Here is a 21,936-nt window from a genome sequence, read left to right on the forward strand (position 1 = left end):
TGAACATCACAGCTTAGCCTAGCCTACTTCAACATACTCAGAACACTGCCATTAGCCCATAGCTGGGCAAAATCATCTCACACAAAGCCTATTTTATAATAGTGTTGACTATCTCGTGTAATTTATTGAATACAGTATCCAAAAAATGCTGGCAACCCAGGGCACTGTAGCGTATTAGTTGTTTACCCCGGTGCTCGCGTGGCTGACTGGGAGCCATGCTCCCTGCCACTTGAGGCCCAGCGTCGCGGAGCACCATGCTGCTTATTGTTAGCCTGGGGAAAGATCAAAATTTAAAGTACAGTTCCTACTGAATGCATATTGCTTTTGCAACATTGTAAAGTAAAAAAACCTTAAGTCAAACCATCATAAATTAGAGAGGCGGAGTGGCTATTTGTTCTCTACAAAGAAGGGAGGGGGGGATCCAAAACCAAAGCCCTTAGGAAAAGAGGGGGAAGGAATCAATGACCCTCTTGCTTGGTAGGATTTCTATTGTATGAATATGCCAGAGGAACAGTTAAAATGCTGCATCAGTGTTCCAATTGGAAGGTTTATCTCATTTTAGTGAGCCGAATTTCTAGATTATGAATACGGTTAACTCTGTATCTTTTCATTGCATACCATCTTATCTGCAGTGCTAAAATAGTGGTTAGCACCACATACATGGTGCTCAATAAATATTTGCTGAGTTAATTACCCCATGAATAGTTTAAAACAGTGTTTAGACCAACTTGGGGCTGCAAAATCAATTTAGTGTGCCCCAACCAGAATATTTTGATAAATGAAATAGAAAAGAGTACACTGCATAGCTAGGGTATTATTTTGTGGAAACTGCTTCTGTTAACATATCTGAGTGCTGGGTCGTGTTCTGTTAGTGGGTGATAAAATAATTTCAGTGAGTCACAACTGTCATAAAAGAAAATACATACAATAAGATAGGATAAGATAAAATGGGATGGAAAATATCAGAGTGCATCACATGCAATAACTGCTTTTTCAGGGAACTTTTATTTGTTATACATTAAAAATATATCTCCAGTCCATTGTAAGGCAGGTTAATTTTTTTACTGTGGAGAAAAGTAAAAGAAAAAAAAAGTCGGAAAAACACTGCTTTCAGTTCAGGCCTCTGAGGTGCTCAGCTCTGTGGGGGATAGTCTATGGAGCTGTGCTCCAGGAAGCATATTTATCAGACTATAGTGTGAGAGGTATCCCTGTGGAGTTGCAGGAGTTGTGCAGCACCGGAGCCTGCTCTAGGGTATCTGTGATAAATACTCTTAGACCAGTACCCGTGGTCTTGGAAAGATATTCTGAACTTCCCTGGACTAGCTCTACCCTAGGAGTATCTCAGCAACTCCTTCTGTCATCTAATTCTGTTTTTAATCTGTAAAAAGGTGAGTTGCTACTTTGCATTTGCAAGAATTATAATTCTTAGAAAATAATTTTTACTCTAATCTTTGCTTGGTTGGCGTTAATGTTGTCTGATTGATATAAGTTCCTGGAAGGTAAGACTTTTGATTTATTTAGTACCACTTGCACATGGAAAGGAAGTCTATTTTGAGGACACCAGAGGAATATTTTTAATCATTATTTTTAATGAGTCAAAATTTTGCAGAGTTAACATTACTGCCTATAATTTGGGTACTTTTTGAGGCTGCTTCATTGTTTTCAGACCACTTGATTTTAGCAAATAGCTTAGGCATCTCCTGGTGAACTGACGGATTTCCAGTGGCTTTATAAGTGAGCTTAGTGTATTGCAAAGGAATAAAATTCTCCCAATTTGCACACTGGGACAATTTATTTCTTGAAAGGTACAAAACAGATCACTGAATCAGCAAACATACCACCCCACTCTGAGTTCCGTTACCACCTTTGATTACACAGACTCTATTTCTAAAGTCTAACATATTTTAGCTCCTTCTTTTGTACATAAGGAAACATTAAACCTGGAATATGTAAACAAAACAGCTAGTGTTACCCTGATATTAGGAGGCCTTTTTGAACAGCAAGACACTGTTGTAAAAATATCTGACAATGAAGAAGAAATGGCTCATTTTGCAAAAATTTGACCGGAAGAATAGACATAGATTATCATCGCACAATCAAGAATTTCATATAGTTTTGGTATTTGGTTAAAAACAAGAGCAGAGGGCAACTTTTAACCTAGAAGCCTTGTGCCTGAGATAAAATCTAGGCATTTAAAAATTTGGGTGTAAATACTTTCAATAGAAACTACTGTATATTCAGTGGTGACCTTAAAAAGCCTCTGGCTTTCTTCACTCTACATTAGTCTATGTAAGACTAGAAGATCAGTCCTACACACACTTCCCATATCCTGAGAGGTCTAACTTCTGTAGTATAATCCACCCTTGAGGTTTTTATCCTGTAATTTTTTGGTAACTTATAACATGTAAGAAATGACAATTCCCTTTATTTTCTTCCTGGCATGTTCCGAGAATAAATAAATACATAGAACAAACAACAACAAAAACACAAGCTCATTACTTTGCAGCCTTTTACACAGGGTGTTCTTTTGTGGTCTCTATGTCATTTTCTTATACCTACCATATCAACGGTTGTACTGAGTTTCAACCAAATGCATTTTGTGCTGAAATAAAACTTTCTTTTCCAGAGTTTTAAAAAATATATATAAATATCCATGAACATATATTTAATATTTGTAGGTTTATTTATATTCTTCTTAGTCAATGTATATCTTTAAGAGTTAAGGCAAATAAATGTTTATTTTCTCTTCCGGCACAAACTCATACTCTGCCCCTTCAGAGGACTTATTTTCATGTGTTTAGAAGAGTTGATTAAATGATTTTATTAGGAAAAAAGAGAACATAAAAAGCATTTTAAAGTGAAACAGTTGTATTTAATGGCTTCATCATATTGGAGGAAGGTAAGGTTCTGTTAAGTTAGTTAGTAGTCTAAATCTTCTTGTTTCTTTGAAAATTGGAAAAAACCCACAGGGCCAATGGAAAGCATGGGTTGCAAAGTGAACACTGAGGGAGCTAAGTCCTCTAAAGACCCAGGTTCTAGGGTCAGCAGGCAGAGGCCCGAGGAGGCACGGCCTGATGAGATTTGTTAGTCAAGGGCACTTGGTTTTGGATTTCTCTCTGAACTGAAACGCCATCGAACGTGCCAAACCTTGCCTCTTTTCATAAACTGAAAGTTGCTTTCAAAGTACACTCCCGATGGCTCAGGACATACCTGCCTTCAGCAGTCTGAGTGTTTGCACTGAGACCAGGAACTTTGGGGTTTGGTTGCCAGATCCACCAGAGCTTTGCTTTACAACTTGAGGAATGCCACCCAGTATTCTACTGGTCGGTTTCTAGATCTGTCCCACGGAAATACTGAACTTTGCTTGTAATTTCATATCCAAAAAAGCTAATGGAAACCTGTAAACTCCACAATGTAAGTGTTTAGAGAGCTTTAGTGGAAAGGCAAGTTCAAAACTCCAAACTGAATGAATGAAGCCTTGATAGTCTAGGTTTTCCAAATGTTCTCTAAGCATTTCATATCTTTTATCTGATTTTTTTTTTTTTTTTTACCATTTGCCTCCAATTTCCACGCTTGAGTGTGTCCCATAGAATTCACTTGTAGGCAAAAAAAATCTATATTTGGGTTGTTTCTGATAGAAAAACTCTAAAAGAAGTTTTAGAAAATAAATTACCAATAGAGTGAAGCGTTTTCAGAGCAAGGGGTTTCCCGTATTAACTGATGTTTTTTGTTTGTTTGTTTGTTGTCTTAATTGGTGTTTAATGTAATATTGAGCTGTTGCTTCCAAAAGTGGAAAAAAGGCACTGGATTGAGCAGGAGCACGCTTGAGTTCTGTCCAGGCCCCGTCCCCACGCAGCAGAGTTGGCCCATGTTGCCTGTGAGTCTTTTACCCTCACTGTGCTCTCACGCTTGGAATGGCAAGACTAGCACGTGCACGGCTGCCTCCTTCAAAAATCTAATGACATGCGATCCACTAGGAAACCGGTTCTTATCTGAGCAAGTGAGGTGATACCAATTCATTAAAACAAAGGGCACTGAATGTGATTCACAAGTGAAGGGAGGTTCTCCGGACATTCTAGACCTTGCGCCTGCATTGACACATGCTAATCATTGTCCACTATGGGATTAGAGTCCAAGGAGAGAAGGCAAGAGTCAGGTGACTTTGACTAAAAGTGCATCAAAAGTTTAAAAACGTGGCTCCTAACATGCATCCATGTGTTTCAATTCATTATCTGTTGGATATTTTTTAAGAGGTTGAAAGTGAAAAGAGTATTTTGACCACTAAATGTTTCCGTTGAAGAACTTATGCAGCTGAGAAAAAAAATGGATCTCAGAATTAGATGAACCCGAGTTAAATCCTAATTCAGTTATATATGATCTTGGACAATTAGGTTCTCTGATGGTCAGTTTACTCATGTGGAAAATGCGGACAACAATACCTTATACTTTGGAAAATTGCATAAGTTTGAAATAATACAGGTAAATCACCTGGCACATACCAGGTGCTCATAACAGCTATAAGCAAAACTTTAAGAATAAGAGTGTTTTTTCTTCTGATTTCTAACTGGCACGCTGGGAATACCTAGCAAAACTCACAGAGATAATCTGACCATCATCTGCTGTCTGGCTCTCAGTACCCATCCTGGGTGCTTATTTGATGGATGAACAAAATCAGTGTAAATAAATATTTAGTCTAAGCAATTACAGTGACAGAAAACTCAGAGACATAGTTCACTATGTATCAAAAAAAAAAAAAATTGCATTAGTCTTCTTCAATGTTCAGCTCATCAAAAGTTATATTAATTAGTAAATCTACTCATTTTCATAACGAGCTGCATATCAGATCTATGTATATTAATTAGTACTTAATTTTTATTAAGTTTAATATTTAAAAAATTCTTACCAGCCTAGGTTTTTATCAAGCATATACTTTCTATAGCTTACATATGACTGGTCACATCCATATCATTACTAGACATTTATTCTTGTCCCTTTTAGCTATTTATATGCCAGCACTTTTCTTATATTAATAAATTTTCAACCTGTGTGTTTTGATACTCCCAGCACTGGGAACCCAGATCCAATGTTTTACACAGATTCAAAGAACAAGAAAATACATGTTTAAGACTATATAAAATAAGTCTAAACTTGACAATCAGGAGAAACAAGAATAGAATATAAATAAATCTTGGTCTTTACATTATAAATTTAAATACAGCATTAATAAAATACACAGACTTTTCAATATGAACTGAGACCTGAAACAAAGTAAGTTGAGGTAAGGGGTATCAAAATTTAAAGATATAATACAATGAGACTAACAATGTCCCATCTAAATGATTGAAGGTATGCTTAATAAATATTGTGCATTTAAAAATAGTTTCTTATTTTGTGTAACTTTAATCTGCTAAATGCGTAAGATTAAATTTTCATTTGTGTGGAATTATCTAAAAAGGATTATGAGTCATTGAAAAGCTGGAAGCCCGTCTGGGATAAATATCCTGCTAAACACAAACAATATTTTCATGAGATTCCTTAGACTAAGAATATCGAGAAGGCACTAATGATTTCAATGATCTTCTCTACCTTATATTCTATTTAACACGAGAGGTCAATGAATAGGTCGCCGTTAAATACTGACCACAAAACACAAGTTGTGGAGGGCGGCAGGTGTAAGTAGTGATGCCGGGAAACAACACTTGCTCTTACTACCCGCAACGAAAACGCAGGTCACAGTGCTGTCCCGGCAGGCGGTAGGCCAGTCCATACGTGCCTGCACGAGGGCTTATGATTCAAAGCCTCAGCAGTTTTCTCATTTTCAGTAGCATTCTGGTTTTTCAAGCCCACTGTTTTCATATCTGAACAATACTGTGTCTACAACCACCTATTGTTCCCTCCCTGGCATTTCCCACACATCTCCCAAATCATTAGCGCTGTGTTTTGGGCATTCTTTCTGATGTTTTCACGGTAAAGTTCGCTGATGTCTCACTGAATTTCCCTCTTTAGTGCTTCTTTACAGGTTTCTATAACAATTTCTGAGGGCTCTATTGCACAAAATGCAGTTCTTTCTAATGTGTCTGCTTTTAAATAAATTCGTCTCCGTTAATAGTGGATGAAGAGGTACAAATAAATTTGGGTTCAAGGCCTTAATGTCAATGTTAAAAATAATGGTTTAGTTCTACAAGAAAACTGTAAAACAATTTCAAGATCAAAAATTCTGGAAATCAAGTTGTCAAGCCTTTTTTTTTATTAGAAAACTTAAATTATTACCCTTTTTAAAAAGGGAGTAGTCAATGTCCATTTAAAAATTTTTTTCAAACAAATAATAATAAAGGATAGCAAGCTAGGATAAGAAAACACATTAGAAGACAGCTTTCTACTTCACACAACTTCTGGTTTCCTTTTCCTATCCATTCACCTATTTCTGATCAGCAGCAAGAACAGAAAATCCATTCATATTTTTGCTTTTTTTCCAAGGTGAGCTTCATTTACCTGAATACAAACAAAAGCTAGGGGGACAGCTTTTCTATTGGCATAAGCCAAGTACATGGCTCACGAACCAGGATGCCCTGCCTTCTATGGCTTCTCCAGTCCAACGGTTACACGACCAACTGAAAGTCGAACGACATTCGAAATGACACAGATTGACGACAAATAACGGAAACACACGGAATCCCCTTGGCTGTTGTTGTTTTTTTCTAATAGACAAATCCCTAGCGTTCTGTAAATAAAATTATAAATACTAAAGAAATGATGAGAATTCACAATGGGGAGAGGATCATTGCTTAGCATCATAAATATTTTGGTACAAATTTTAAAAAAACGTAGAAAAGTTTAGTACCTCTGGGTACTTTTTTCTAATAAAACCATACCTGCTTCAGAACTTGTTTGATTATAGCTGCTAACAATGCTGTTTGGTATCACTGGAGTGGAGGACGTTGCAGTTCTTGACTGAGGTGGGTTGGGATGTAATGAGTTTCCTAAAGCCACGCCCGACTGACTGAGCATCCCACAGTTCCCGCTAGCCTGAATCTGATTTATTAAACCTGCGAGGTGGTGGTTGGGGACTGAACTGTTACTGTGAACAAAGTTAGTGTTTGCATTGTGGCAGTGCACGGCTTCCCCTCGTAAAGGTATGTTCTGTGTCAGTGAATTCTGCAGAACACTGGAGTTCATACTGGGATCTGTAAAATGCAGCTGGTTAGCAGAGCAAGGCAAAGCAGTATTTGAGCCCCCACAACCCGGGGTACTATTGCTACTCAAGTGAGAGCTTTGACAACTCATAGACTGTAGTAACTGAGACATTGAACTGATGGGAAAGGAACCCTGACCTTGCTTCCTCAGCAAGTCGGGTCCAGGTTTAGGAACTGAAGAACTATCCATTTGAGACTGTCTGAGCAAACTCAAAACTGTGGTAGGTGGCTGTTTTCTTTTCCGCAATGAGTCTTTTTGCTGAGACATCAGCTTATCTCTCAGTGCTGCTCGACCACTCTGCCCTTCACCTGTTGGGAGAAGCATGTTGGCAGTAGGAGGGAACATGGTGTTTAAAGTGCTATGTCCTTCAGTGTTGCCACTGCCAGCAACAGCTCCAGAATTGCTACTGCTGCTACTGTTGTTACTAGCAAGTTTGTTTTGATTTGCTAGCTGTGCTTTGGCTGCTGCTGAGAGTAAACTACTTGCTGGAAAGGAGGCAGCATTGTGCTGGTTCAAGATCTGATTTAAAGGCATTCCCAGCAAACCAGGCTGACTCTTTACAGAACCACTTCCGGCAGACGCAGCAGGAAAGGCTGCACTGCTTGGGGTGTTTAGTACATTACTCATTCCAGCAATTAATGGGTTAGGGATATCCTTGTACTGATGATGTCCATCGGACTTGGTGGAAGGGCTTGATGGCATTGATGGCCGTGGGGACCCTATTGTTGACCTTGGTGACCTGGGTGGAACCTTAATACCACTGCAAGTGGCTTGGGGTCCTAGAGGTGGCATCATGAAATTTCCGTGATCTGATGATGTGGAAGATGAGCGTGATCTTTGGGGCGATGCCTCAATCCTTCCAATTCCAGCCCCCATCATGTGCACTGGGGATGTCACTGGAGAAGGGGACAGGGAGGTTGAAGCTGAATGCTGAACTCTTTGTACATGACTCCCATGATTCATGTGACCAGGTTTTACGGTTGGCAAAGGGAGATTACTTGGCAAAGGAACAACAGCAGGAGGCATGCTTACATTCATCACAGGTACCTGAGAGTGGACATTTGAATGGAAACTAGTTGGATTAATGATAACAGGGTTCTGATTCACCGGTTTACTAGGAATAGGGTCAAGAATGCCAAGTGGATCTTTCTCAGATGTTAATGGCTTTTTCTGAAGAGCACAAGAAGGTGGAGGAGGGGGAGGTGGGCCTTGGGGTGGTTTGTGGTGGAACATTGCTCGTGGTATTTCCATATTAGTTGAAAAATTACACATTGGTTTTTTCATTACTGGACTCTTTGTAGTCAAGGTTGGGGAAAGAGGTATATTAGTCCTTCCAGCCATGGCACAGGATGACTGTACAGGAGAACCATGGAGCATTACTGAAGGCGGGGAAAGAGGAGTCCTGTTCAGGTGAATAGGACTAGAACTGGGAGCTCCGTGAAAACCAGGATGATTTCTCGTGAAAACATCAGGGCTTCCAAGTGGGTCAGTCCTTGGAGAGATCGAGCCATCTCCATAAATCTGGGATCCTGACGACGCTGGGCTGGGCAGGCCTCCGTGGCTGCCGCGGAACGGAGATTTCTGTCCGTGTTCACTGCTGCCCAATCTCTGCCGGGGGTAGGCAGGGTGGAGTTCTTGTTGCTGGCTTCCAGGCAGTTCTTGCACATATAGCCTTCCCATCGTGTTTGACGATCCAATCATTAACTTGAAAGGATTCTTACATTCAGGCATTACAGAATTTGTAATTCCTTCATGAGACTTATTTCTTATGGATCTTGGAGTTGCTGCCCGTGAAGGTACTACTGGAGTTGCACCTGATGTAAAAGAGAAAGAAAAATCTGTTAAGTAGTCTCAACTCTTTTTATTTAGGGGGGGTAGTTATGCAGAGGAAGGGAGGGCATCTGGAAACAGAAATCTGCAAGTGGAAGTGGCGCCTCTATACAACTGGAAATTCCATGTTACATTTTGATCTAAAAAGTGCACATTATTCCCCCTTAGTTGGTCAAAGGTCCTCCATTAACTGCTCATTACGCTTGTTTGCCTCTTATCTGTTGAGAAGGGATGAAAATCTGAATCAGTTCATACTGGCATTAGCCGTTCTAATAATATTTAGAATTTGCAAAACCAGATCGACGGTCCAGATGGAGTTGGTGATGTTTCTACCCTGTTGGATCTGAATGCTTCAGGAACGCGGTTACAACAGACAATTATTATCTGTGTGGCATATTTTCTTGGGTGATTTACATGAACTGCCATTTTCACCAGAAAATCTGTTACCCTGTAAATGTTTCTCTTACCTTACCGAAACCTCATCAGGGCAGCTGCAGAAACGCTTCCTGATCCCAACATTTTCACTGCGAGAGTAAAAGGGTCTTAATTTTTATGAATTAAGTGAATGGGACTCAGAATCCTTTATAATGGGAGTGAGAACAGCAGTAAATGCAGTGACACTGCAATCAGTCTAGCTTCCCATCAAATCTGACACTGCAGTTTCTTTGAGGTTAACCAGTCATTACTGTAAAAACAGCATTAGTCAACTTAGGTAAAAGACTGCAATTCTTTTATTAGGAGAGAATTGCTATGCAAAATTTAGTTAGAGTGCTAAATCTTCAGTACTGGGTTCCAACTGAGACGTCTCCCTCACTGGCCTTTTGGAGTCCCTTCAGAAGCAAGCTGGCACCTTGGGCAGAACTTTATCTTGTCAGAATTCTAGGTTTAGGCTTTTTAGTCCCTAAAGATGTTTAACTATTTTATAAAGTTGTACCTTCTAAAACAGGGATAGCAAGTAAAATTAATTTCATATGCCAAGTCCTGTAAACTGGTGGTGGCTGCTTGGAGAGTTCGGATGAAAAGGATGCTGAGCTTTGCTGGGCTCCGTGAGAAAATGCCACTGAGTCTACCACAGGCCCAGGGGACGAGAGTGGTGTCATTCATGCTATATACTGACCACCCCCATTCTGAGCCTTACAACACACTCCAAGTATTCCTGGATTCATTTGCAGTCAGAAGTATATTTACTTAAATGGATAATTGCACATTTAAGATGAACTTACTTCTCCTGCCTGCTAGGCAGTATACAGATCAAATCATATAATAATTTCTAAGACAGTGATTCTCAACTTGGGGCACACAGAAGTCCAGGCACGTGCACTCAAGAAGTAAGAGAATGCAGTGAGCATATATTTTTATTTGGAAAGGTGGGCCTTCTGTTTCTAGCATGGTGAGGATTCTTGATAGAGAATCTTGAAATGAAATTATTTTCTTGTTAAAAAGAGATTATTAAAGTTTGTAATAAAAAATAATATATGGAAATAGTTCCCATTATATGCTAAGCGTGGCATATAATGGGAGCAGAGGTGCCTGTGTTAGCCTTATTACAGGGTTGACTATGTCTTCCTCAGGAACAAAACTACAGATTTGTGTCTTTTCTCGGGTATTTATATAATCAGTTACAGTTAAATGATTAAAAATGTAGACATTGGCATTTTTTATATTCAACAGAATTTAGAAAATAGCTGTGATTTAAAAAGGATTTCTTCCATACCTGGGGAAAAATTGTTACCAACTTTAAAATAACAAGAATACTAAATAAACAAACAAATGTCATGTTGCTGCTATGTTACACTTAGGAACTAAAGTACAAGAAGAGTTGGCAAATTTTAATGCTAGGTATCCATCAGGGCTGTTATGGAGACCTCACAAAAGAGTAAGCAGAAACTAAATATGTTTATGTATGTTAGAGCTGAAAACTACTATACAAGTCTTGAAATTCATAGCATATCTTAACATTTAATTATTTTGAGCTTTAAATAATTAAATGTTTAAGATATGCTATCAATTTCATACAATTAGAAAACCGATATGTGCTATGTCTGAAGCTAGTAAAAAAGGCAATTAATTCAATAAAGTATACCATTTTAAGAAGGGATAGAGATATGCCTCTTATACCTGTTCCAGTGAAATATTTATCTTTATTTTCTTTTTTTAAAATATACTTTTTATTGGTTTCAGAGAGAGGAAGGGAGAGGGAGAGAGAGAGAGAAACATCGATGATGAGAGTCAATGACAGGCTGCCTCCTGCACGCCCCCCACTGGGGATCGAGCCTGAAACCTGGGCATGTGCCCTCATCAGGAATCGAACTGTGACCTCCTGGTTCATAGGCTGACACTCAACCACATACCATTATTTACAGTAACGAAACTTATATGTATAGGATACGACAAAGGACCGAATCAAGACTCTGATAGGGTCATTAAAAAGGCAACAAGGCAGACTCTGTAGAAAGAGGTAAAACTATTTGCTATAATATGATGTGAGAACAGCAACAGATATGAGTATGTGCAAAAATAAAAATATAGTTACCTTAAGGTGGCAAGACACTGGTAAATGCTAATTTATGACTATTAAATGTCTTTAACCTGTTGCAATATCTTTTAATTTTTAAAAAAAGTAGCTCATCAAAAGAAAAAAATCCTTTAAAAGATTGTTTTTTTCTTACATAACTTAGTGGAGCAATTTTTTTCTGATTATTCCTGTTATGATATAAAGGTCAGAGGGTTATTGGAGAGGACCTCTCTGCTAATAGCTGCCAAGTTTGTCTCTCCCTGTACTCTTCACATGAGTGCCAAGTGTAAATCATCTGTGTGCTGCGTCTACTGCTCTTCTTTGTATGTAAGTCATAACTTGACCCCAACTTACTAACACAGGCTTAATCTTCCCCTCAAAGTCAGATTAGTTTCCACATCATCGCTTTGACTCATTCTGGACAAGAATTTTCTCATTTCCCTCATATTTCTAAATCCTACTACTTTCCAGGGTGGTTCAAATCTGAGTTCTGCTATAAAGCCTTCTCCTATCACTACAGGTTACATTCATCATCTCTATTTTTCAGAGCTCTGCAGAACAACATCACTTACCCTTCAAAAACAAATGCTTTGGCACTTAGTCACATTTTATTCTGAATTATTATTCAAGTGGTAAATAGACTGTAATATTCTGGAGGGGGTTAATATCCTAGCCTTTACAGAAAGAAGTTCCTCAGTCTCAAAGTATGATTCCACAGATTACATACTAATCGTAAGGGGATAGGGCACCTTGACAATGGAGATAGATATAACTATAACCAACCAGTCAAACTTAATGCCATCAATATGGGATAAACTGACATTAGGTGCCTTCTGAGGGGGACATAACAGCACCTGTGCAGTACTCCTAGCAAAAAGTGTTCCACTTGAACAGGATGAAGAACATCCTGTAACACTGACCTGGACTCTTCAACAATGTCAATGCCATGAAAGAACTAAAAAGACTCGGGAATTGATGTAGATTAAAGAAATGTAACAACTAATTGCAGTGCACAATCTTTGATTACATCTGAGATTAAAAAACTGTATTAAAAATAACTCTAAGAAATTATTAGGACAACTGGAGAAATTTTAATATAGACTACATATTAGATAATATTATGTCAGTGTTAAATTTCCTGAATGTGATAATTAGATTTTGGCTTATGAGGATGTGTTGAGCTATTTAGGAGTCAGTTTTTATAACATCTGCAATTTCTGCAACAAAATTGTTAATTGGTGAATCTCGATACATGGTCCTCAATGAACTGTTCATGCAATTTTTCTGCATCTTTGAAATTTTTAAAAAATGAAAGCATGTGTGTTGCTGTTCTGTTACACTTAAGGAACTAAAGCATTAGAAGAGTTGGCAAATACAAACGCTAGTACCCATCAAGGGCTTTCATGGAGACCTTTCAAAAGAATAAGCAGAAACTATACATATGTTTATGTACGTTAGACTGAAAACTACTATACGAGTCTTCTTAACATTTACTTACTTAAAACTCAACCTTATGATAACTTAAGGTTGTGTTGGGGGAGGTATAAAAAGTTTGCGACAAGGTGAGATCTGTTAGTAGTTGCTCAATAAATTAGCTATTACATGACAGAAAAAAAATAACATTGCTAGTTCTTAAAAATATTGCTAGTTGCATTTGAGGACTTGATACTACACATTCCAACACAGCCCTAAGAAAACGGCTACATTTGTTTCCTAAAAATCTGTGTCACTTTCTCTTTTGTTAGCTCAGCTCTGTACCCTCATGACATCTGTCTGTGCTAATCAGTGTTTAGTCTAATTGTTTAACTAGATGATTTGGATAGGACATTCTGAGAGACAACTTAACGGGAATTTTTCAGAATAAATTTGCTATTTGTAATAAAATGGTAAAAGATTCATAACTTTAAAAGCAGTGTGCATGTTTGCAAAGTGGACTTGGAAAACGCATGGCGAAGTGGTTTCCCAGGACTCCCCTAGGAGAGGCGCGGGGAGGAAAATTCCTAAGCCCTTCACCACATTACATACTTGTTCCCCCTCCGGGACTGGTGAGCACCAGAGAAGGATGTGGGGCTTCCATGCTTTTATGAAGTGTGGCCACCGCAATGATTTTTCTTTTATGTATGCATAGCTTTGTGACATCTTCATCTGCTTTAACATCTTCTGCAGTTCTTTGTTTCACAGCAGCTCCAGGATCAAAATTAAACACCTGGAAAAAGAACAGCCTTTGTTTAGAGCATGTCGTAAAAGCATAAAATAAAAAGATCCTTTGTTTAAAAAAAATTCTTTACATAGACTAGGCTATAAATCTGAAAACTTTCTCAAGTTTTTAAATTTAAGAAAAGCAACTTTATATAACTTAATACTTCTGCTGAACTCATGGTTTTTAGTGGCACAGTAAATAATAAAAATTATCCTAATTCTATGATAGCCAAGATAAATATATACAAATATATATGATATGTTCCCAATTATAGATATTTCCTGATCTTATAATAGTACAAAAATAGACAAAGTTCTGTTTAAAAATCCAAAAGCTGACGTTTCTACATGCTAACTTTTTCTTTGGCATTATTTTATTATTATATTAATATTACCTTTTCACCTATTTAAAAAAATCTATTTCTTGCCTGGCCAGGAGTGGCTCAGTGGTTGAGCATGGACCTAGGATCCAGGAGATCGAGGTTCGATTCCCAGTCAGGGCACATGCCCGGGCTCCGGGCTCGGTCCCCAGTAGGGGGTGTGCAGGAGGCAGCTGACAATGACTCTCATCATTGATGTTTCTATCGCTCTCTTCCCCTCCCTTCCTCTCTCTGAAGTCAATAAAGATATATTTGGGAAAAAAAACAACCCACAAAAAATAATACTGTTAAAAAAAATAAAAAATCAATTTTTCTATTTTAAAAAATCTTATTTATTGTGCATATACTTATGATATGTTTCAAATGCATTTTTCTTTTTTGTAATGAGGTATCACACAAATAAAAATAAAAAAGGTGTCTATTAATCTTATTTCTAAAATTAGCACTATAATAGATACACAGAGAACAAAGACTTGTCTCCATAGTAAATAATATTGTATCATTTTAAACAAATTTTACTTTTTACCTTGCACAGGAGTAAAATAAGTTTCACATTTTGACTAGGAAGGTTCAGCTTCCTGATTTTAGAAACACTGGTGGCAGATTTATCAACACCAGTGCTAAAAATAACATTGCAGATTGAGCAGTTTAGAGAAGGGGAAAATATTGCACTATTAAGTGGTGAACACAGGTACAGCTCTAATAAAATGTGCAAAAGAGGCTTTCATAAAATATTTAATACGAATATAGATTTGTCACCTTTGAAAATGACTCTGGGGTTTGAACCGTTTCCCATCATCATTTAAGCATTCCAAAATGCATGCAAAGGTATCTAATTAGGCAGACTTTAAAATGCATGTAAGATTGGAGAAGTAACATAAAAATGAAATGCCAAATGAGAAAGGCAAATATATGAAACACCTAAAAAATAAAAAAACTGCTGATAGATCTGTTGTGAAACGGTTACCTTGGGAAGGATAAGAGGACATTCCAAGCCACACTTGCATGTTCCGTCAGTGAGCAGGTATGTTTTAACCTGCTCCAAGCAAGATAACAGAGACCCACTGGGACTGTAAAAATAGTTTAAGAAAACATCAGGAAATAATTCTGACTGCACATAGTATATGAAAAAAGGCATAATTTATAGTCTTACTGTCCTTCGCAGGATAATATTTTCCTACCGAGGAAAAGCATTTTCTTTGTCAATATTATGCTAGCCACTAAATTATAGCCTTTTAGCACTATCGCTCTTTCTTTTGAACCAAACTATTTCTCAGAAAAATACAGATCTTCATAGAAAATTAAGTATTTTAAAAACCAAGAATGGACTAGGGTGGGGGAAAATGTTATTAAGAAAAGAGGACAGAAGCAGGCAAGAAAGCAACAAGAAAAGGGCATGAAAGTAATCATTATCATTTTAAACCAGAAGATCTACTTTTAAAGCTGTTTGAGGAAAAATGGAGATTTAGGAACACATTGGAGGTCAAAGCAGAGTCACTAAGCGTATAAAAGTCGGGGCTAGCAAGTTCTTTCCTTTACTCTTGGAGTCCAGAACCAAGTTGTCCTTATGTAAAAACAGGTTTCTTTTTTCCCCTCCCTCATCCATGTGTTTCTTTGAAGGCAGATCTGTGTGGCCCAATTCAAATTACACTGAAGAGCCAACCAGTGCTGACAAGGACAGAAGAGCCAAGCAGGTCTGACAAAGGGTGAGGGGACTCTTGAGGAAACAGGATTTTAGGTGGCAGAAAGGGGTACCCTGCAGGTCTCCTGGCTGGTTAAGTGGGTAGTGCCCTTAATGTTATGACTCTTTGTTTTTACTTTTATTTTTAAAAATTTTCTTTGATTTTTATTTATAGTGAGGGTTAGTTTAAAATAGGAAATTTGCATTTTAGGACTTTTATTATTAAATTATTGATTTTACAACCTTGAAAATTATTATGTACTTTTCATTCAAGAGTATCTTTTATTTCACGTAAGCTTTCTGATCAAATTTGGGTTTGACCAGAAATGATACAAAGGGTTACACTGGTAGGGACACACTATTCTGCTTCTACAAAAATACAGGTAGTAGTTTTGCATCTATAAATGCACCAGCTTTAAAATGCAATTCATATTTTATTCATGGACAATCATGTAAGTGACTTATGCATGTAAAAAATATCAATTAAAATCCTCAACTTGTCAATTCACTCATTCATTTCTTGAGACTAACAGATTTTTTCAAATCATGTGTTAAAAAATAATAATTCCCATATTATAAACTTGATTTCCACGCTAGTGGTAAGGGCCAAATGTTTTTTGGAGGTCTGCTAATTTAAATAAAACAAGAGCACCAAACAGTTGTCATAGGAAAAGTTCTTGAATTTTGTGACAAGAAATTGTCTAACATTTTACAGTTAAAGGAAGTGTACAGATTGATTTCTAGAGGAATTTAATTGTAAAATTAAGCCTGAAGACAAGGGTTACTGAATTCTATTAGAGACTTTACACCAGGCACTTTAAAAACACTTCCTTTCAGTCAGTCAGTTGGGTTCTTTTCTTCAGTTGTAACCTCTTTAATTAACTTTTGGGAGTAATAATTAACGTAAAAAATAGTTACAAGTCTTACGGCATAGATAAAGCTTAGAAGATTGGAAGCAGGTGGGAAATTTAATGTGCAGCCTCAATGCCTCCCTGAGGCAGGAGCAGCTGGAGACAAACCTAAAAATTACAAGCAAACTGCACATTGAGAAGGGAGCTATAGAAGGAGGGATAGCCTATATGTGTTCAAGCAGTAATTTAACTAGTTATATACAAACAAACCAAACCCATACTGCCTTAATTTATTTGAAGGTGTTGTACTTTATCCGGCAAAGCTAGTTTTCAAAATAATTCTTAGTGCACAGACTTGGATTTGGAGAACTCATGCTAACTCACACCAACAGATAGTGAAGTCTACTTACACTTGGAAAATCATGAACAGATACCTGACAGACTTAACTTGGTTACCTTAGTTTTCAGCAACCCTAAAAGCTGCCTGATCTTTCACAGGAATGAAGATAAAGTTAAAAAATTAGATCATCAAGATCTTAGAGTCATTTGCTCTGAGATGGGTATGTATTTGCTCCTTACAGACTAGAACAATATAAATATGAACAACTACACTGATATCTTGCTAAATCATATTAATAACAAGTATTTCTGGCAGTTTAACAGCATTTGAGAGAGTGACCCCATGTGTCCACCTTAAACCACAGGCCCAGGTCCACATTCCCTGCTTTCTTACCCTGTCCCTCCGATTAACACAGGGCACGTCCCTAACATCCCAGAAACAAAAAAACTAACGTGCAAGAGTGTCAATTGGTAATTAAGTTTACCTCAAGAAACACCTCACATCAAACAAACCCAGACAGACTCCCAGAACTGAATTTTGAGTTGTTATGGCAGGAAATAATTTATGTTTATGTAAAGGCAACTACCTCATTCATATAAATACACCTTTGCACAAATGGAGAATTGCACTGAAGCAGATACAAATAACTGCACTGAAAGTAACAGCATTAATATAATGATGTAATATGATATCTTAAAAAATGTTCTATTTCTAATAGTTTTTTATTAGTCACAAAGAGAGATTTATGCTATCCTAATTTTTCATATACTACTGATAAACTACCAAGCGTCAATTATTTAATAATAAGACTGAAAGTTCTTGCCAACAGTTCAGTTAGTCCATTCAACTTGTTCTATAAGAGAGACCTGCCTTCAAAATTTAAAAGAGCAGGCATTTGCATTTTATTTGTATGATTTTTATGTGAGAGATGCAGAGCCATCTCCATGGTGACTTTTTCTTTTTTACTATTATATACAAGGGTACGGATTAAAAACTGTGCAGAAAAAAATGGGAAAATTATTTTTACCTAATACTAGGCATTAAGAAGTCTAATAATTAAAACTGCCCATGAATCAAAACACTCAACCTTCCATCAGAAAACCCAACTGAAGCACTATGAAGGACAGAATAATATTGTTGAGAGTCCTTGGGTCCGTTTTGAGTATTTACATTCTCTTTTGAATGTGGTAATGATGCCTATGTTTCTTTTAGAAATCTTCATACTTTTCTTTATTCTTGTTACAGAGATAAGCAGAGTGACACATTATATAAACACAAGTAATGCATAAAAATTCTCTCTTGTAACCCAAGGCAATTTACATTGCAAAATAGTACAGAATAAAAACAGTTGAATATTTCTAGCACAAAGATCATTTATTCAAATTTATTTGAGGGGCTGTCAGTCACAAAATTTTGCTCCCTCGGGAAACAGACTCCACCTCCTTAATTTTGGGACTGCGCCTTGGAGGTATCACAGGGACTCATAAGGGCTCACCTGACATAAAGCACTCCATTTGGATCCACACGGCGCTGCCAACCCACAGGAACTTGTATAGCTGGAAGGCCACCATCCTTGTCCCCTCCGTCACACTCCTTGCCTCCATTCATTTTCCGTGTCTGCTTGGGACTCTCCAAAGATATCAGCAATAAGATGATATCCTTATATTACAGGGCATGATGGCCTTCAAAAACGGCCAATGCAGCATAGTTGTTCCCAGACTGTACAAAATGCATTGGGACGCTTCGGCTCAGTTTGGAACCAAGTCCTTGAAATCTGCCATTGTGGAAAAAATCAGTTTCCCATTATAATCTACATTAAGTAACCAACATTCAATTCCTAAGAATGGTCTACATGGGTAAAAAGGAGTGCTTCTGCCTACAGAAAATCATATTCACCCACGCTGGCACCTGTCTGCAGTGGGGGCGGGGAGGAGTGTAAAGTTTTTAGTTCAACATTTTGTCTTGAACCTTGATGTTGGACTAATATAATCCCTACTGTTTAGAAACCGGTCTCATTTTGACAATGTGAGTCGGTTAATATTTCCAGGTACTACCCGCCTTTATAGGCCACATTCTTTAAACTTTCTCTTCATCTTCCAATCTGAATCCAAGATGTTGCAGGTTGGTTCATCTGATGTTTTCATGTCTTCAAAATTCCAATAATGTAGCCTGAAAGATATATAAATATGTAAACTGTATATTTAATGTTGAAAAACCGAGAACCTGCACACATTTATAAATAGAATAACCTGCTAAGTGTACCAAACCACTCTGATGGCCCCTGCCATCAAAATCACAAACAATTCAACTTGTTTTCTTCTAACGATCCACTTAAACCAATCTGCTTGCACTTCACCACATGCAACTTTTTAATTACCAGAGACTTACCATAATTATGGCATTAAACACACACACACACACACACACACACACCCCTTCTAACTCACAATAAAAATGTATCTTTTAAAACCTCTTATGGCCTGATGCCTGGAAAGTTATGTGTTAATCCAATCACATTTGGTTGCTTCTTAATTCCATAAGAAAAGGTTTCTTTTTATTAAAAAAAAAAAATTAAAAGGAAATAAACTTAAAGCACATTCCCAAATACAAGAGGAGATTCCCCCTCACTGTGCTTGAATACAAGAGTGGAAGTTGCTTTATAGTTAAGATTTACAAGCTTCCTTCTATTACTGGGTACTCCCTTAATTCCTTTATTGAGTGGCAAGGCATTGTTTGGGAGGACATATCAGCTTCAACCAGCAGGAATCACTGCTAGTGTAGAGTGCTTGTAAGAGGTCACCTTAAAGGAACTGTTAAATAAAAAAAGATGGCAAATAAATTTTTAAAAAGATTTAGTATGTAATCCTTGAAAAGAATGTATGTCACAGTTGCTGGCATTATTTGTTGTGGTAAACAAGACTTTTAAAAATTAATTTAACATATAGTGTATGATTACATTGTGGGACTCATGAAACTACATTAAAAAATAAATGAGAAAAATGTTCTAGTGTCATAAGAAAGGGACTTGTGGTTTGTAATAAAAATTTCCAGTGACAGCATTGTCCACAGATTCAAAAAGTGTTGTATCTCAAATAACTAAATGGAAACGAGGTGATATACTCTGGAAAACTGTATTAAGTGACTTAGGATTCATATAAAAGTACTAAAACTGTTTCAAAAAAATTAAATAAAAGTTAATATTTTAATGTTTAAATACGCATGCATAACAATCAACAAATTAAACAGTGTAAATAGACCCATAACTACTTAATCTATATTCCTAAAAGTCTACATTTTTAAGTTAAGCCCACACCTTTTTTTGGATCTCTTCACTGGGAAAGCAGAAGGCCTTACCAAGGATTTAGGCGTATGCCTTATTGGCAGCCTCAGGTCTGAGAGATGAAAGGTGGTGTAATGAAGCATAGACTCACTTAGCTGAAAGTTGGGAACCATGGATTTTGGTGTGAGCAACACTGGCAAGGCAATGGGAAAAGTAGCAAAAATTTATCGGAAATTGTAGGGTATAAAGAAAGTGCCGAGGAGTAACGTTCCCTGCAGTGTCTCAAGCCGGCAGTTGGTATTGTTGGGCCACTCCACTGTCCATGCTTCTCACCTGCAGGCACAGCATCCTATTTCTGTCTTCCACTCCCTGAACCTTTGACCATGACACCTTCTGCTCATGTGTTTTCATTCATATTACATTCAACAGTCAGTGAGCAGCTACTATGTACCAGATACTATGTGCTGTAGTACAAAGATGGGAAGACACAACTTTACCCAAAGCCCAGTGTAATGCTCGGCACTGAGAAGCTGCTCAGCGAGGAACAGAAAGGACAGTGGGATGGGGTGAGAAAGGGTGGAGAGAGCAAGGAACGCTCAGTGCCTCTTTCTCAAGGAGTTCCTGGCCCAGTGGAATACCCAGTGCTAGTAAAAAACGGGAACGAAAGGTAACTCTGTGCCATCCTGGACTCCTAGTTTTGTCAAATAGCAATAGACCCTGATGACTGAATCTGTTTTTTGTTTGTTTTTTACAGTCCCTTTTCATGCTCATTTTATTACTTTGCTTTTCCTAAAGAAATCCTTTCAGTGGTCTCTGATCCTGGACCAGATTGGAACAGTTCTCGTTTTCTTACTTTTGAGTTTTCTGACCATTTGATGATTTTTTTTTTTTTTTGATCCGCCTGCTCTAGCATGTGACTCCAACTTCCCTGAGGCTGGCTGGCTGGCTCCATTAAGTAATTTGTGGATCTGCCAGATAATAACATTGGAGTGATTCCTGCCAAATGTCTCCCTCATATTTCAGCAATCAAAAATATAAATATCTGATGGCTGGGTTTTACGTAGACCAGAAGTTCTCAAAGCATGGTCCTGAGACAAGCATCATTATCGTCAATAACATCTGGGAACTTGTCAGAAGTGCAAACTCACAGGACTGGCCCCAGAATTACTGAATTAGAAAGTCTGGGGGGCAACCTGTTTTTTAACAAGCCCTGTGAGTGATTCTGATGCATGCTGAAGTATGAAACCCAGTGGCTTAGAATAATGCCCTTGCCTCCCTTCCCAAGACTCGGTCAGTTTGACATCTCCACACCCCGCAGGAAGCCAGCCCTCTACTACCTTTTGTTTGTGCCAGGACCATTCTTTTTTGTTTTGTTTTTTTGCTGATTCTTCAGCCTTCTAGAGGCAGCTCAATTGTAAGGGCCTTAGGAACCTTTTATAGAGCACAGGACCAGTAACTATACAGCTATAGGTTATTTATCTGTAAGTGGCACTAATTTTCTCAACATTCATTTTGTGAATTTGAAAATATGCAGAGAAGTTTGAAAATGAAAATAAAAATGGAACTGTAATCTTTCTGCTGAATAATAACCACTGCAAACATATATGTACCTTCTTTTAGTCACTGTTTTTAGAAAATCTTAAAAGCACACATTCAAAAGATTAAT

At 37.6% G+C, this 21,936-nt stretch overlaps 1 protein-coding gene across 3 annotated transcripts in view; it reads right to left on the reverse strand.

Annotated features, from left to right (window-relative positions):
• The window catches only part of MBD5 (methyl-CpG binding domain protein 5), a 321,328-nt gene that overhangs the window by 33,060 nt on the left and 266,332 nt on the right, over window positions 1-21,936 (reverse strand). For 2 of the 3 annotated variants that reach the window (XM_087819864.1, XM_087819863.1), the window contains 4 exons: window positions 18,486-19,159; window positions 15,086-15,188; window positions 13,565-13,745; window positions 6,873-9,008 (listed from right to left, as the gene is read on the reverse strand). In XM_087819864.1, coding sequence (XP_087675990.1) covers window positions 6,873-9,008; window positions 13,565-13,745; window positions 15,086-15,188; window positions 18,486-18,598 — 2,533 coding nt within the window. In that variant the 5' untranslated portion in view covers window positions 18,599-19,159. The remainder of the gene's footprint in view (window positions 1-6,872; window positions 9,009-13,564; window positions 13,746-15,085; window positions 15,189-18,485; window positions 19,160-21,936) is intronic. The other variant, XM_087819862.1, reaches the window with a different exon arrangement.

Source organism: Miniopterus natalensis, chromosome 8 (genome assembly GCF_054644295.1).
Source record: "Miniopterus natalensis isolate mMinNat1 chromosome 8, mMinNat1.hap1, whole genome shotgun sequence".
Lineage (NCBI taxonomy): Eukaryota > Metazoa > Chordata > Mammalia > Chiroptera > Miniopteridae > Miniopterus > Miniopterus natalensis.